The following is a 12,500-nucleotide window of genomic DNA, read 5'->3' on the forward strand; positions in this document are numbered from 1 at the left end:
TCTGGGATGCTCATCAAACATGTGAAGTTTGGTGCACGTGTGAGCATGCAGGGGCGAGTTACAAACCACTTTCTGTGTTGCCAGTAGGGGGCGCTATGACTATAAATGGATATTGACACATAGATGGCTTGAGGCATGGACACTTATCATGCATGACAAGTTTTGAGCAGATTGGACAATCTACAATGGAGTTACTCCAACTTCCTGTGTGGCCAGTAGGGGGCGCTCTGCCGATAACTCCAAATGGTCAACTAGATGTCTTCAGGCTGGGATGCTCATCAAACATGTGGATTTTGGTGCGCGTGGGACCATGTCCGGCCGAGTTACAAACTACTTTCTGTGTTGCCAGTAGGGGGCGCTATGACTATAAATGGATATTGACATATAGATGTCTTCTGAGACTGCGCACTGATTCAGACAGCCAGAGCCTATGTGATCAGCTGACTGGTTATCAGCATTTTGATTGGCTGTTGCATGAAACTAGTTCCACAAAGTTGAGCGCTTTGCAACTGTTGCGGCTGAGTTTCACAGAAGTTTCAAGTGAGTTGCAGAAGGATTTATACCATGCAATTCATTTGCAACTTGGTTTCACCTAAGTTTCATGCAACTAAAGTTGCATGCAAGTTTCACCGTGTAAAGCCAGCCTTAGTACCAATCAAATATTATTTTGGCCCAGAATCCAGATAGTGAACGACAAAACCAAAAAGCATGAGACAGAGGGCCCTCTGACACCTGACACCTATCACATAGTGGTGAGACAGAAGGGAAGATCTTGTGCAACCTATGCTTGGAATAGTGAAGACGGTGAACGACTTTTAATTGGACAAGCTGGTGAGCAGAGTTGGATCACAGACAGACTCCTGTCCCATATCATTTCAGATAAATCAACCCTAAAGGTGCTTACTCACTCCCTCTGGATGTTCGAAGGACCCCCATGAACCTATAGTTTACAGAGTGTGGGCTCATGGAAATTAGGGTTAGACCCGTATGGGTTTTTGAAGGCCAACACTATTTTTATTAAAATATCTTTGGATTGAAGCTGTAGATGTTATGCCGATAGTCCATTTATTTATTTATTTTACATTTTTATGCCTCAAAATAAGGTATTCAGTGTTTATCCAAGGGGTTTCTTCTTGCCAGGGTGGAAAAGCCCCTGAAACAGCATTAGACCATCATGAGACATTAAAAGCCTGGCTGATGAGTTTTGGAGATGAGTTCCTGTCGGCTGCTTTCATTGACACCCTCCAGGCTGCTGACTCTACCTGATCCTGTGCTTGTTGATGTCCTCCATAGTGAAGGAGGAGTACTCCCTCAGCTCCTGGTGCTCCTGCTGGGACTGGCTCCTGGTCAGGATGCCGTACATCGGCACCGAAACCAGCTGGATGCGAATCTGCTCGTCTGGGGAGACGGTGTCCTGTAAGGGACAAAACAAAGAGGTTCAGTCCACCGTGTACTGTGGCAGTCCCGCCTCATGCGTTTATCCTGTTCTGTAATGTGATACTCTGGTTCCCTGTAAGGAACAGACATATAGACGATTTTCACAGAATTGTGTTGCTAGGGAACCGTTTGGAACCTATCTTATGTCCTGTCAGTTATTGTACTAGCAGACACTGCAAGTGCAACAGGAAGTAAGCTGGGGGCAATTTCGAATGTTTGTTGTTAAATTGAAACCTCGTCTAATCTTTGATTAGTCTATTTTTATTTGAAAAATAGACTGGGACAGCCCTACCGTTTTTCCCAGCTTCCTGTACAGAGCGCCTCTCCTGTCACCGTCACTTCCTTTTCCGCGTCCGTTTCTAATAACGTTAACGCAAAAACACACCGCATAGAAGACGTCAACTCGTCTCACAACAACAGTGGAAAATGACTGGAGGTGTAGTTGTTGTGACTAGTAGACAAAGTCGCGGCGCAAGTTGCTATTTAGACAGTGGAGCACGGACGCGGAAAAGGAAGTGATGGTGGCAGGAGAGGGGGGCTGTACAGGAAGCTGGGGGAAAAGGTAGGGCTGTCCCAGAGTCTATTTTTCAAATAAAAATAGACTCTGGGTTCCCATAGCTTACATTGAAATCTGAAAATAGTTGAAGAAGATGCTTATTTGAATGTTGGTAGGCCTACTCGTAAAAGCAACAAATCTCCCTGAAAGTAGGTGAACAAGCTTGGTTTTGCCCTGAACAAGCTTGGTTCTGCCCTGAACAAGCTTGGTTTTGCTCTGAACAAGCTTGGTTTTGCCCTGAACAAGCTTGGTTTTGCCTGAGCTAAGCTAAGCTACAACAGTGCTACAAGGAGTGAGTGTAAATCCTACAGTCGCTTGGCCAACAGCCTCTCTTCACTCACGCTGTAAGCCAGGTGCGAGCGCCGGATCACGCTGCTGCTCTTCTCTCCCACTTCCAGGGACAAGATGGCGGCCGGGTCGCGCTGTGGCCCGGCGCCCGCGGCGCCCGCCACCACCACCTGCACGACCGTGGTCGCCATTGAGATGCCGTCGCTCACGGCGACGCTGATGGCGTCCTCCTGGGCGGAGAGCCCGGCGTGACGGTAGAGGAGAACGTTCCGCGTGACGTCGTTGAAGCTGAAGGTGTCACCTGACCAGAAGAGACGAGACCAGGAGGGGGTGAGCTGGACGAGGGGTGTGTGTGTGATCTGTGTGTGTGTGTGTGTGTTTGTCCATATGTTACTGTGTGTGGTTGTGTGTGTATTTGTGTATGTATGTATCCTTCTGTGTCTCAGGGTTCCCACACCTTCTTAACACATTGAGTGCCAAGGACGTCTGTGGACGTCCTAAAAAAAAGTAACGAGGAGTGCCAAGGACGTCTGTGGACGTCCTAAAATCATAATTCATATTATTCCATAATTCTGCTGTTTAAGGTCGTACCTAGCCAGTGAGCATGAATCCCTTCAAGGGATCACACGGCGCCACCTTAAACATCGTCACAGGAGCTGCTCCACCCACCTCAGATCCTTTACTTTGTACAGGAGACAGCGGAGAAAGCCGTGATGAAAGTGGAAACCGATGCATGCTTTCTGCCAGAGCCGTATATATTGCTCTGTCTACAGCGGACAGTGGGCTCGGCTGCATCCGCGCTCACAACTGAGCTCTTATGCTTCTATCTATCTCCACACGATTTCCTAGAAAGCCAGCATCCGAAGCCGAACGGCCAAGCCTTTTCGTTCAGTCGCGTTTGCCAGCGCGCATCATTTCCTTGATGGGCGCTGGGATCTGTCCGGGGCAAAAACGGAGTCGAGAAAGCAAACTCTGTGCGTGTGGGGAGGAGCCCGCAGCTCAGAGGTGGAGAGGGGGGGGGGGGGGGGGGGGGGGAGGGGTGTGTGGCACACACGCTGCACAGAAACCACACCACACGCCACCACATCAGAAAACACCAGCCAGAGTCAGTGAATGTGCTCGAAATTAGAGTGCAAAAGGTATTCATAAAAGGGACTATATCTTGGAAAGTAAAAAAAAACGACAGAAAACCCTTGAAAGTGCACTTTTTTGAGAGGGTGTCATTTCATAATGGAACTGTCTAGAAACAAAATTTCTTCTTTGGAAGAAGCAGGAGTGTTCAATGTTTCATTAAAGTCCAGCCCCGTTAATATAGCCATAATAGAAAAAATTCTATAGCTGTTTTCAACTGAATGGAAGTGAATCTGGCACAGGCTCCAGACAATTTTACTGAAGCGCTGTGGCACTCAATGTGTTACCACATTCAGTGCCACAGCGCTTATATTATTATATATATATTGCTCTGTAGGCAGAGCAATATATACGGCGCTGGCAGAAAGCATGCATCGGTTTCCACTTTCTCCGCTGTCTCCTGTACAAAGTAAAGGATCTGAGGTGGGTGGAGCAGCTCCTGTGACGATGTTTAAGGTGGCGCCGTGTGATCCCTTGAAGGGATTCATGCTCACTGGCTAGGTACGACCTTAAACAGCAGAATTATGGAATAATATGAATTATGATTTTAGGACGTCCACAGACGTCCTTGGCACTCCTCGTTACTTTTTTTTAGGACGTCCACAGACGTCCTTGGCACTGAATGTGTTAAGCATCAAATTCAATGACTGACCCAATTACCCCGAACACAGTATAGTTTGAGACACGGATCAAGGTTCATGACTGTTACAACACTGAGAATGTTATATAATGAGAACTAGCAGCTTTACAGAAGCTCACACACAACTATTAGAAAGAGAGAGGCTTGAATGTGTCAACACTTCTCAACTGTGCTGTGTTTAAAAAAAAAAAAAAAAAAAAAAAAATTGATAGTCTTGCACAAAATATATAGATTTTAGCATTTTCAATATATTATATTTCAAAAACTTTCTAGATGATTTTTTGATTATTTTTTCTCTCAAATTCACAAACTTTCAAAGCCAGGAATCAGGATGGTTTAACCAGGCTAAAACTCTCAAGGATTTCAAGGACCCGTGTGTGCGTGTCTCACCACTGCGCATGCTGGTGTGTGTGTTGCCATCGGTTCTGAGCAGCGCTCCGTGGACCGGAGCCTCCACCAGCTCAAACTCCAGCTCGTCTGGAGCCGTGTCCGCATCGCTCACCGCCAGCTGCTGTCCACCTGCACATACACACACACGCACGCACGCACGCACGCACGCACGCACGCACGCACGCACGCACACACACACACACACACACACACACACACACACACACACACACACACACACACACACACACACACACACACACTCCAATCAGCAGCTGACCTCCAAACTCCCCGCTGTTTGCTGACCTTCTCCTCCGTGTCAGAAAGTATGTTTTTGGCTCCTGACTGCCAAGTGCTGCGGACCTACTTACCTGCTCAAAATACTCGTTACCAACCACAATGTATTTTGAGTCGAATATGTCTTCAATGTTGTTTGTTTTGTGTACAGAATAAGATATTGTGTGAAACATGACCTAAAACCTGCAATAAGCGATTGTCAGACCTTATAACCAATCTTCAAACTAACATGTGCAATGTGGAGATTTCATTGAGACATAAACCAATATCCAATATGTTTCTGTTTTCAACTCATTTCTAAACTGCGTTGTAAAATTCCACTCCTGAGCAAAACTTGATAAACTTGTTAAACTAGTCAACTTGTTAAACTAATCAACTAGTAAACTTCTTCTCAGCAGGTATGGTTCCTCTTACCACAAACCTGCTCGAGTCGGGCACACAAACAACACACACACACACACACACACACACACACACACACACACACACACACACACTCTCTGCCTCTTCTTTAGTATAATCACGGGTCGTTCTTCATAGCTCATTTGCCCACACAGCACTTCATCACTTCCTGACCCCTCTCAGCAGGCTTGCTACTTGGCATTTAGTGTGTGTGTGTGTGTGTGTGTGTGTGTGTGTGTGTGTGTGTGTGTGTGTGTGTGTGTGTGTGTGTGTGTGTGCAGGCTGTTCTCATTCAATGTTCCTGCTTATGCCTATGAAAAGTAATGCACTATAATTCCTATATAGTACTTTCACTGTACTGCTGTTGCTGCTGTACTACTACTGCTGTGCTGCTGCTGGGTTACAGATGTTACTCGTTTAGTTTGGATGTGCTGCTGCTGTACTGCTGCTGCTGTGTGCTGCTGTGCTGCTGCAGTGGTCCAAGTGGGGGCTTTAGTTATTTAAACGTTCTCTTAGTGCTTAACAAAACTAAATGCCACAGTGTGGCAGCAGTACTGCCAAACTAAACGAGGCACACTAGGTACCTGAAATAAAACCGTGACCAGTCGGGCAGACGGGTGTATAAGTTTGCCTTCGATTGAGAAGTAGTTTTAAGACTCCTTTTTTGTTGTTGGTGGTGATTGTGTGTGTGTGTGTGTGCGTGTGTGTCTGTGTGTGTGTGTGTGTGTGTGTGTGTATGTCTGTGTGTGTGTGTGTGTGTGTGTGTGTGTGTGTGTGTGTGTGTGTGTGTGTGTGTGTGTGTGTGCGGGGGGGGTGTGTGTGTGTGCGTGTGTGTGTGTGTGTGTATGTCTGTGTGTGTGTGTGTGTGTGTGTGTGTGTGTGTCTGTGTGTTGTTCCTACCTAGAGCAGCCTGTCCTCCCTTGCTGACCTCGAGCAGGGGGTCCAGCACCTGGAACACGGGTGGCTGCTGGTGGTTGGACAGCAGCAGCACTGCAAAGTCCAGCTCAGGGGTGGTGTGCTCACCATCAGACACTGAGGACGAGCGCACACACACACACGCACGCACAGACATACACACATACGAACGCACACATAGACACACACGCACGCACGCACACACACACACACACAGACACCGATGGACATAAACACACAAGAAAGAAACAGAAAATTGTAATGATAATTAGAAAATTATCAATTGTACCAATATAAATCAGATAAGTAGAGACTTGGCAACACACACACACACGCACGCACGCGCACACACACACACACACACACACACACACACACACACACGCACACACACAGACAGACAAACAGAGAAAACCTGAACAAGTTAGTATAAAAGTATAAAAGTCAGAAATTAAGTATAAAAAATTTCAGATCAAGAATAAAACAGTCCTGATTGAAGAAACACTCAATTAGCTAAAGATAATAAACAAATAAATAAATAAATAAATAAATAAATAAATAAATAAATAAATAAATAAATAAATAAATACACAAACAAATAATTAAATAATTAAATTAATAAATAAAACATCAGGAATTGAGGTAGAAAGGCATGAACCTCATTAACTGTTTGGTGGGATTATCAGGTTGATCAGCTGCTGCTGTCACTCCATAACACATTAAACAAACAGCCAATTATCACGTCTAGATATTAAAAGATAGTGTGAGCAATTTACAATGAGAAGGTGAGGCAGAAAAAACATCCGTTCACCCTGTCCTAGTAGCTAGTATTAAAAATAAATGAATCAGTTAACACTTTTTTCTCTCAGTACATTCGATTAAGTCAGAATGCAACTAAATAGTTGGCAGTTGACAGGGCAGTTGGACATTTTTCCTACTCTTTTTAATGAATTGTTGACAAATGGAGGATGAATATGCAAAACACTTTGGAAACAGCTGGAGGAGAAACAGCTGGAGGAAAAACAGCTGGAGGAGAAACAGCTGGAGGAGAAACAGCTGGAGGAAAAACAGCTGGAGGAAAAACAGCTGGAGGAAAAACAGCTGGAGGAGAAACAGCTGGAGGAGATGGGAGGAAGACGACGGCGGAAAAGGAGGAAGAAGTGAAGGCAATGGATGTCAGAGAATGAGGAGTTTTGGGTCACACTGTATTTATTTGTATTTGGATGGTCCAGTGGTGATACTGGACAGAGTCCTAGAATGTCCTCCTCAACTAGAATAATACTTTACTGTATACATTTACTGATATTTTATTTTATTTATAAGTAAAAGCACTGGTGTGAACATCTACTGAAGTAAAAGACAAAAGTTCTTGCGTTAGTTTTTAGAAAAATAAAAATATCTGATCATTAAAAACAAATTATGTTTATATAACTTTTACAAATAAAAATAAACAAATCTAAATTAATTTTCAGAGTTCAAAATCAGAGTTTTTCGCCGAGATGGACAGTCAATTTGAATAACGTCAGTGTGTATTCTACGTAATGACGCCGTCATTATGTATCGCACGCAATGACATAATTCAGCAACTTTAGGCAAAAATCCGAGCTGCCTGTAGCAACCTCCCCTGAAAATGAGTTGGCAACACTGGGTAGAGGGGAGGAGATAGGAAGAGAAGATTGAGGAAGGAGATGGATGGTGATGTGAAGAGGAGTAGGGCTGGGTAAGAAAAATCCATATACCGATTTCAAATCAATATTCATTTGAAGGAACTGATATTGATTAATTCGGGTTGGTTCTTCGCGCAATGAGATCTCGTAAAAATCTGTAAACATTGTGTTTAATAATGCACCAGGTTAGAGGGTTCCTTGTACAATTTACAACATTAGTTCTTTGAGAAGGAGAAGGAGAATCTCATTCATATCCAAATAGGTATTGTAACTGAAATCAATAATAATAATAATAAAATAAATATGGGGTTTATATAGCGCTTTTCAAGGACTCAAAGACGCTTTACACTAAACACTAACAGGTTTATATATAGGTTTATATAGCTATATCAGATCATATCGTATCGGAATCGTATCGGGAAATCAGTGCCGATACCCAGCCCTAGAAAGGAGGGATGAAGAGTGTTGAAGAGATGGGAAAGAGGAGGAAAAGGAAGGAAGAGAGGAAGCGATTCTCCTCCTCTCTCCTCCTCCTCTGAAGCGAGGGAGACCAAGTACTGTATATCTCTCTACCTGTGAAATAGACGCTGAGTGACTCAGGCAGACCTATTGGGGATAAAAAAAAACTGTTAGTGCTTTAAAGCGGCTGCAAGGCCATAAAAATAACAAAGTGGAATACGTTATATTTCTTCTTCCTTTTTTTTGGTCCGAGGGGAATGTTTTATGGTCTCTCCTGATTCTAAATAGCTGAATCGCTTGGTTTCACCAAGAAAATCTCTTTTTATAAGCATTTAACAAAACGTCTATGAAAAATAAATTGCAGATGAAATCCCTTGTTCATACAGTATGTCTAACCCGGAAGAGGGTGTGACTTTGGCACTGTATTCCTGAACTGAAGAGTGTGTGTGTGTGTGTGTGTGTGTGTGTGTGTGTGTGTGTGTGTGTGTGTGTGTGTGTGTGTGTGTGCGTGTCTCACCAATGAAGGAGTACTGGTAGAGCTCCTGCAGGTGGGAGGGGGCGGGGGGCGGGCGGTAGACGATCTTGCCGTTGTTGACGTCGGCCTGGGTGAAATGTTTCAGCGCTTTGTACGGCCGCTCCACATGTTCAATGGCACCTGATAACAAACAGGACAGAAACATAAACACCTGATAACAAACAGGACAGAAACATCAACACCTGATAACAAACAGGACAGAAACATAAACACCTGATAACAAACAGGACAGAAACATAAACACCTGATAACAAACAGGACAGAAACATCAACACCTGATAACAAACAGGACAGAAACATCAACACCTGATAACAAACAGGACAGAAACATAAACACCTGATAACAAACAGGACAGAAACATCAACACCTGATAACAAACAGGACAGAAACATCAACACCTGATAACAAACAGGACAGAAACATCAACACCTGATAACAAACAGGACAGAAACATAAACACCTGATAACAAACAGGACAGAAACATAAACACCTGATAACAAACAGGACAGAAACATAAACACCTGATAACAAACAGGACAGAAACATCAACACCTGATAACAAACAGGACAGAAACATCAACACCTGATAACAAACAGGACAGAAACATCAACACCTGATAACAAACAGGACAGAAACATCAACACCTGATAACAAACAGGACAGAAACATCAACACCTGATAACAAACAGGACAGAAACATCAACACCTGATAACAAACAGGACAGAAACATCAACACCTGATAACAAACAGGACAGAAACATCAACACCTGATAACAAACAGGACAGAAACATCAACACCTGATAACAAACAGGACAGAAACATCAACACCTGATAACAAACAGGACAGAAACATCAACACCTGATAACAAACAGGACAGAAACATCAACACCTGATAACAAACAGGACAGAAACATCAACACCTGATAACAAACAGGACAGAAACATCAACACCTGATAACAAACAGGACAGAAACATCAACACCTGATAACAAACAGGACAGAAACATCAACACCTGATAACAAACAGGACAGAAACATCAACACCTGATAACAAACAGGACAGAAACATAAACACCTGATAACAAACAGGACAGAAACATAAACACCTGATAACAAACAGGACAGAAACATCAACACCTGATAACAAACAGGACAGAAACATCAACACCTGATAACAAACAGGACAGAAACATCAACACCTGATAACAAACAGGACAGAAACATCAACACCTGATAACAAACAGGACAGAAACATCAACACCTGATAACAAACAGGACAGAAACATAAACACCTGATAACAAACAGGACAGAAACATAAACACCTGATAACAAACAGGACAGAAACATCAACACCTGATAACAAACAGGACAGAAACATCAACACCTGATAACAAACAGGACAGAAACATAAACACCTGATAACAAACAGGACAGAAACATCAACACCTGATAACAAACAGGACAGAAACATCAACACCTGATAACAAACAGGACAGAAACATCAACACCTGATAACAAACAGGACAGAAACATCAACACCTGATAACAAACAGGACAGAAACATAAACACCTGATAACAAACAGGACAGAAACATCAACACCTGATAACAAACAGGACAGAAACATCAACACCTGATAACAAACAGGACAGAAACATCGACACTTTTAATTCAAAAGTCACATTTTTGCGGCCATAGATGGCAGCCTATGGAAAGTGTAACTGCAATCAAGTTGCATAGACTAGTCTGATATGGATGATCTTGGTGTCAAATCATAAACTTTTTATCGTGAGGAATTCAAATTTGAAAAATTTTAATTACTCAGAAGCTTCCTTCTATCTCACAATTCAAGTTAGGTTTGGGCAGTTATGGCAATCACTTACCTTGAGTGTGGAATTGTGAGACAGAAAGAAGCTTCTGAGCAATTCTAAAGTTCCAAACTGCCCCACTACTTGGCTAATTCCCCCTGCTGTCGCCCTCTGCCAATCTGGTTAGAGCCACAGACTAGCGCGTGGCAGCTATTCCCCCCCCCCCAGTTCCCCTAGCTCCGAACAGTGGCCCCGACCGACCAGAGGAGGCGCTAGTGCGGCAACCAGGTCTCATACGCCACCGGCTTCCCACGCGCAGACACGGTCGAGGGACTGCGGATGGAAATTAGCTAAGGCTATAATCCGGCACATTTACATGAAAATGTTCATTAATGTTGCACTGTCCCTGAAAAAAAAAAAAATGTATCTGTAGGAAGATCTGACCAAGCCGGAGGTACTGCTACGCTGCCCAGACGCACGCCAGTAGAAGGAAAATAAACGTTGGTGTATCTAAACCGACTAGTGATCAGAACATTCCTCGACTCTCCAGTGACAGTGAAGAGAGAAGAACATGACTTTTCCAAACACTCCATCTTGGGGAAGAAGAAGCCAAAGTGCAGCAGCTCCCAAACAAGTGAGGAACTAAAATAGAAAGAAGATGCAGAAAGGGTCGAAAGATGTTCCCCAACATGAAACACGCAGAACTGTCCTGGTCCCCACTGGCTCCACTATACAGACCAGTCCATTAGGTGATGAGATGAATACAGAACATTGTAAATTATCTTTCCCTCTCATTAGACGGAGGACTGGAAATGATACCCGAGTCCATCATCAGATGGTCCAAATACAAAAGGAATGGCTGCAGTTCTGAACGCCACATTAAATTCAGCAGAAAGGAAATTCACACTCATTTCCATAATATCCTACTCCAGATCCAGATAGAGAAGTAGTCATCAGAAAGACAGCATGGTGCAGGGTGGCAGGGACTTCAGGGTGAGAGAAGCAGGCTGATGAGCAGAGGTCTGCCGGGTCAGGCTGGGTGGGGAAGGTTCCCATGAGAACTTAAGAGGCAACCTCCTTCTTGGAAAAAATGTATTCAATGCGGAAGTGCCAGAAAGTGCAGTTTCTCAAATGGCCACTTGAGGCTGGCTCCAAAGGAGAGTCATTCCCCATCAGTGTTGGGGGTAACGCATTGGAAAAGTAATGCATTACTGTAATCACATTACATTTACACATTACGAGTAGGGTAAGGCATTACGGGTCCTAAATCCAGTAATCACATTACAGTTACTAATCAAACACTTGAGTCGTTAGTTGTGTTACATAAGTTCAGTTTCAGCAGGATGGGGTTTGAATCTGCAGGGTTTTGCAGGAGAAAACATCAAACATGTTTTCATGCAATCGATGCACAACACAACATCTGACTGTAAACACACGTCTTGGTAGTGCTAGAATGGATGGGCTAGGAGGAGGGGAGGAGTGACGATTGGTTAGGTTTTAGGCATGGTGAGTGACGATTCGTTGGTTCATCTTTCCAGGGCCCAACGAATCGTCACTCACGTGCGTGTGTGTGTGTGTGTGCCTGCGTGTGTGTGTGTGTGTGCCTGCATGTGTGTGTGTCTGCCTGCGTGTGTGTGTGTGTGTGTGTGTGTGTGTGTGTGTGCCTGCGTGTGTGTGTGTGTGTGTGCCTGCGTGTGTGTGTGTGTGTCTGCATGTGTGTGTGTGTGTGTGTGTGTGTGCCTGCGTGTGTGTGTGTGCCTGTGTGTGTGTGTGTATGTGTGCGTGCGTCTGACCTTGTCCGTGCGGTAGGGGTTTGGTGATATTGTAAATTAGCTTCTCGCTGGGCGTCTCTGAGTCGATGAAGGACAGAGCCGTCGGTGTTATCTCTGTCACACGATCCTCCAAGGCCTGCGTGTGCGCGCACACACACACACACACACACACACACACACACACAGGCACACACACA

At 44.2% G+C, this 12,500-nt stretch overlaps 1 protein-coding gene and 1 long non-coding RNA gene across 2 annotated transcripts in view; both read right to left on the bottom strand.

Moving 5' to 3' along the window:
- fras1 (Fraser extracellular matrix complex subunit 1) overlaps positions 1-12,500 on the bottom strand; it is a gene marked incomplete at its 5' end in the record, with an annotated part of 69,309 nt that overhangs the window by 53,741 nt on the left and 3,068 nt on the right. The window contains 4 exons of the mRNA XM_083644717.1: positions 1,263-1,414; positions 2,335-2,582; positions 4,443-4,571; positions 6,042-6,108. Of these exons, the coding sequence (XP_083500843.1) occupies positions 1,263-1,414; positions 2,335-2,582; positions 4,443-4,571; positions 6,042-6,108 (596 nt within the window). The remainder of the gene's footprint in view (positions 1-1,262; positions 1,415-2,334; positions 2,583-4,442; positions 4,572-6,041; positions 6,109-12,500) is intronic.
- Positions 6,130-8,790, bottom strand: LOC310783151. The gene is made up of 3 exons (XR_014553067.1): positions 8,700-8,790; positions 8,297-8,329; positions 6,130-6,173 (listed from the first exon to the last, which is right to left on the bottom strand). It is a non-coding gene; the product is annotated as an uncharacterized lncRNA (long non-coding RNA).

This window comes from Poromitra crassiceps, assembly GCF_964638095.1.
Source record: "Poromitra crassiceps genome assembly, chromosome: 10".
Taxonomy (NCBI): domain Eukaryota; kingdom Metazoa; phylum Chordata; class Actinopteri; order Beryciformes; family Melamphaidae; genus Poromitra; species Poromitra crassiceps.